This window comes from Megalobrama amblycephala, linkage group LG14, assembly GCF_018812025.1.
Source record: "Megalobrama amblycephala isolate DHTTF-2021 linkage group LG14, ASM1881202v1, whole genome shotgun sequence".
NCBI lineage: Eukaryota > Metazoa > Chordata > Actinopteri > Cypriniformes > Xenocyprididae > Megalobrama > Megalobrama amblycephala.
This window is the reverse complement of record NC_063057.1, coordinates 50,454,333-50,458,267: the sequence shown is the minus strand read 5'-3', so window position 1 is coordinate 50,458,267 and position 3,935 is coordinate 50,454,333. Positions and strand designations below refer to the sequence as shown.

The window sequence follows — 3,935 nt, the reverse complement described above, 5'->3', positions numbered from 1 at the left end:
GTAAATTCCAATGATAAACCTCTGGGATTTTGGAGCACCAACTTGTAACAGTAGGTCAACATAACTATTGCGTTTTTAATTGATTCCCTGTCTTATTCTGCCCTCTAGTGGCTAATATCGAAAGAGAACATGCTGCTAACCCTGCCCAATAAATACTTTTAATGTTATTAAACACTCGTTAGGCAGGTTTGCACTTTTAGAACATTGTTTTCATTTTTATTGAAAATAAATGCCTTTCTGATATGTGATGGGAAAATAGAAGAGCGAACTCGGCAAAAGGCGGATTCGAAACCGCGGCTATCGCAGCAAAAGTGAGTGTTACGATCCAACCAGTTGCACCACTGAAGACGTTAAGTATGCGTCCTTTATCATACTTGATAGACAGTGAAGATTTATGTTGAAATAACGACTTAATATTTTGAAATAACGACTTATTATGTTGAAATAACGACTTACAGTTTTTCTCAATCGATTTGGTACATTTCTCCAAACTCAGGTAACAGCTCTCAAAACAGTTAACACAGTGATCAGTACACTTTGTAATTGTCCTAAACAGATAGTAAATTCTCCTTCATTTCATACAAATCACAAATCAAAAGCATAATTTTCTCAAAACACTGTGCACAAAAATCCCAAATTTCATCACAGCAGTTCATACAGCCAACCAAATCTTTAATATATCAGGAAAAACATTTGTAACTTTTTCATTGTTCTTCACAAAGATCACAAGCATTTTTGTACCATTTTCAAAGCACAGCAAACAAAACTCTGTGAATTGTAAAATAGTCAGTTGCACACCTTGTGTCTGCAATTAACGGCAAATTGTTATCTGATGAGTTAGTAATCCACTCAACACAGAAAAAGCCAATTTCCTAATTGTTCACACAGCTGTCTTACGTAATTACAACAACTACAAAAGGGGAAGAGAAGAAGAACAAAGAAGACAAATGAGGAGATACAGTAAGACAAAAAAAAAGAAGTATGAGCAGTGGAAACAGAAGAGGTTTAAGAGTGAGAGGTGGTGGCCAGGGTAGAGGGAGAAGAGGAAGAGGAGATAGAGAAAGAGAAAGAAGAGCTGAAGATGTAGGAGGAAGAGCTGAAGATTTAGGAGGAAGAGCGAGAAGAGCTGAGGATGTAGGAAGAGGAGAAGAGATTGAAGAGATGGATAGATTGGAGGGCAATGGTATAGTGGAAAGAGAAAATATAAGAAGAGGTGGACAGGGAGGAAGAGGAGGCCAAGGTGTAAGAGGAGGGAGGAGAGGTAGAATGAGGGTAGGGTACACGCGTGTTTCAAATGAAATCAGAGCCACACTTATTGACCATGTCATAAATCATGGTCTCTCACTGAGAGAAGCTGGCCAGAGAGTTCAGCCCAATATAAACAGATCCACAGTGGCTTCAATTATCCGTACATTTCAGAGGGAAAACCGGTAAGTAACTATATCATTCTACTTTTACAATGAGAGTCCATGTAGTCTTGTTTGACATAGGTCTAGATCTCTACAGTAAATGTTCCTGCTTGTCCAAACCTTTTTCAGAATTGAAGTTAGAGAACATTCAGGTGGACGAACAAGACTTTTTTCAGTTGAACAAGAGCATGCCATTGTTGACATGGTGGTCCAGAACAACACCCTCCGCCTCAAAGAAATTCAGCAAAGAATAACACAGGACAATCAACTGTTCCACAATATCCACCAATGCAGTCTCTCCACAATTGACCGTGTTCTAAGAAGAAATGCTATCCGAATGAAGCAAGTATACAAAGTGCCCTTTGAGAGGAACTCCATTAGAGTGAAGGAGTTGCGATTCCAGTTTGTTCAAGTATGTGCAACCCGATTACTGCAATTTTACTGTCAACTCAAAGATATATTTTTCCTGAATTTTAAGTATGTGTCCATAAACTATTCCATGCTACTATATGTGAAAAGATTTAGGCATATCTATGTATACTGCTGCTTCAAAGTGTGAACTCAAACTTCAGCAACAATTTCAGAGTAGTATTGACTGCAATCAATTAGCCTGACTACGTCAGACTTCCTACTTCCGCTCAATTTCATTTCGCTTCTGTACTCAGTCTGATACAGCGTCAGAGCTTTCTGTTTGCCACCGGTCTGGAAACAGCCGGGCCAATCAACGAACAGAGAGCGGGCTGAGAGCCGTGACGTAGATGCTAAGCGCCGAGTTTTACATTGTAGGTTAGAGAAATCGAAAAACGGAAAACGACCGCGGAAATGGGAAACGAGACACGGGATGCAATTCGCTCTGTTATGGAGAACATTCAACTCTTTTTCAAACTGAAGCCAGAACAAGAAGAGTGTTTGATAAACATTTTAAGTCTTTAAATCTTTAAACAGATTTGAGTTCGATGCATGATGTCTGTGCTTCGATGCGGCTGTACAGGCGCATAACATACGTCATAACTAAACGTATCTGATTGGCTTACGGGTAACCAATGATTTTAAACTTCAGACAAGCGCCCCCTAGCGAGAGAGAAAACACTTCTCTATTATGCCATTCCAGACTCTGTCTACGAAACAAAGTGAAATAGCAGAGTCTGGTATTACCAGGCTAGCAATCAATGCCATTACTGTAAAACACAAATTTACTATATTTTACCTTGTGTTCTTTTTACTCTAGAGAATCTTGGAGTTGGATAGCAGTGCAACTCATTATGAGTACCTGTATATTGATGAAGCAGGCTTCAATCTTCAAAAAAAAAAGGAGAAGAGGGAGAAATGTGATTGGCCATCGTGCTACAGTCAATGTCCCTGGACAACGAGGAGGCAACATCACTCTCTGTGCAGCAATTTCTACAACTGGTGTTGTGGCACACAATGCTGTCTTGGGACCATACAACACAGCAAGGCTCCTACATTTTTTAAACCTCCTCAATGAAATCCTCTTTCCGCAGGGTGATCAGGAGCAAATGGTGCGGAATTTTGTAGTTGTTTGGGACAATGTCCAATTCCACCATTCAGCACTAGTGCGAGAGTGGTTTGAGAATCACCCACAATTCAGGATGGTGTTTCTTCCACCATATTCTCCTTTCCTGAATCCAATTGAGGAATTCTTCTCCTCTTGGAGATGGAAAGTACATGATCGCAACCCTTACAACCAAGTAAGTCTTCTTCAAGCGATGGAAGAGGCCTGTGGAGATATTGGGGCACAAGCATGTCAAGGATGGATTCAGCATTCAAGACGTTTTTTTCCCACGATGCATGACTCGTGAAAATATTTTCTGTGATGTTGATGAAATTCTCTGGCCAGATGTAATTGAGAGGCATGATCAATAAAATTATTGATTCAATGAATGCAGTAAATTTATCACTTTATTTTTTTTATTTACCTATGTACTTATTTGCATAATATATATATTTTTGTGTGTGTGGGATGACAACTTATTGTTATACACCTGAACTCCTCATTAAAGAACTTAATGAAAAACATGTATTTTCATTTATTTCTTTGTGTATCTTCAGCTGAATTTGTTATAAAATCAACAGAGAACACACTTTTAGTTTTGATGTTAATATTGAATTTTAATAAATGCATTACTAGAATAAAATGCTGTGTTTCATTGTGCAGTGAATACTTAACGGTTTTGCCAGCATAAGAGTGTGTTTAGTTTGCTGTGTTAACTGTTTTGAGAGCTGTTACCTGAGTTTGGAGAAATGTACCAAATCGATTGAGAAAAACTGTAATATCTTGAAATAACGAGATAGCCTATTATGTTGAAATAACGAGATATTATGTTAAAATAACGACTTAATATCTTGAAATAACATGTTGAAATAACGATTATATCTTCAAATAACGAGATATTATGTCGAAATAACGACTTAATATCTTGAAATAACGAGATATTATGTCGTAACGTCTTATTATGTTGAAATAGCGACTTAATATCTTTAAATAACGCGATATTATGTTGAAAT

At 37.9% G+C, this 3,935-nt stretch overlaps 1 protein-coding gene across 1 annotated transcript; it reads left to right on the top strand.

Moving 5' to 3' along the window:
- Positions 1 to 459: 459 nt before the first annotated feature.
- Positions 460 to 3,692, top strand: LOC125244314. Its single transcript, XM_048154354.1, has 3 exons — positions 460 to 1,430; positions 1,539 to 1,821; positions 2,638 to 3,692. The coding sequence occupies exons 1-3, from the start codon at positions 982 to 984 to the stop codon at positions 2,893 to 2,895; spliced, it is 990 nt and encodes a 329-aa protein (XP_048010311.1). The 5' UTR covers positions 460 to 981; the 3' UTR covers positions 2,896 to 3,692.
- Positions 3,693 to 3,935: the final 243 nt, after the last annotated feature.

What these genes read in the sequence shown, in the direction of transcription:
- LOC125244314 (XM_048154354.1), top strand. Translation starts at nt 982, where the DNA reads ATGAGCAGTGGAAACAGAAGAGGTTTAAGAGTGAGAGGTGGTGGCCAG. An exon ending in ACATTTCAGAGGGAAAACCG is followed by an intron (nt 1,431 to 1,538) that starts GTAAGTAACTAT and finishes AACCTTTTTCAG; the next exon opens with AATTGAAGTTAGAGAACATT. An exon ending in TGCGATTCCAGTTTGTTCAA is followed by an intron (nt 1,822 to 2,637) that starts GTATGTGCAACC and finishes TTTTTACTCTAG; the next exon opens with AGAATCTTGGAGTTGGATAG.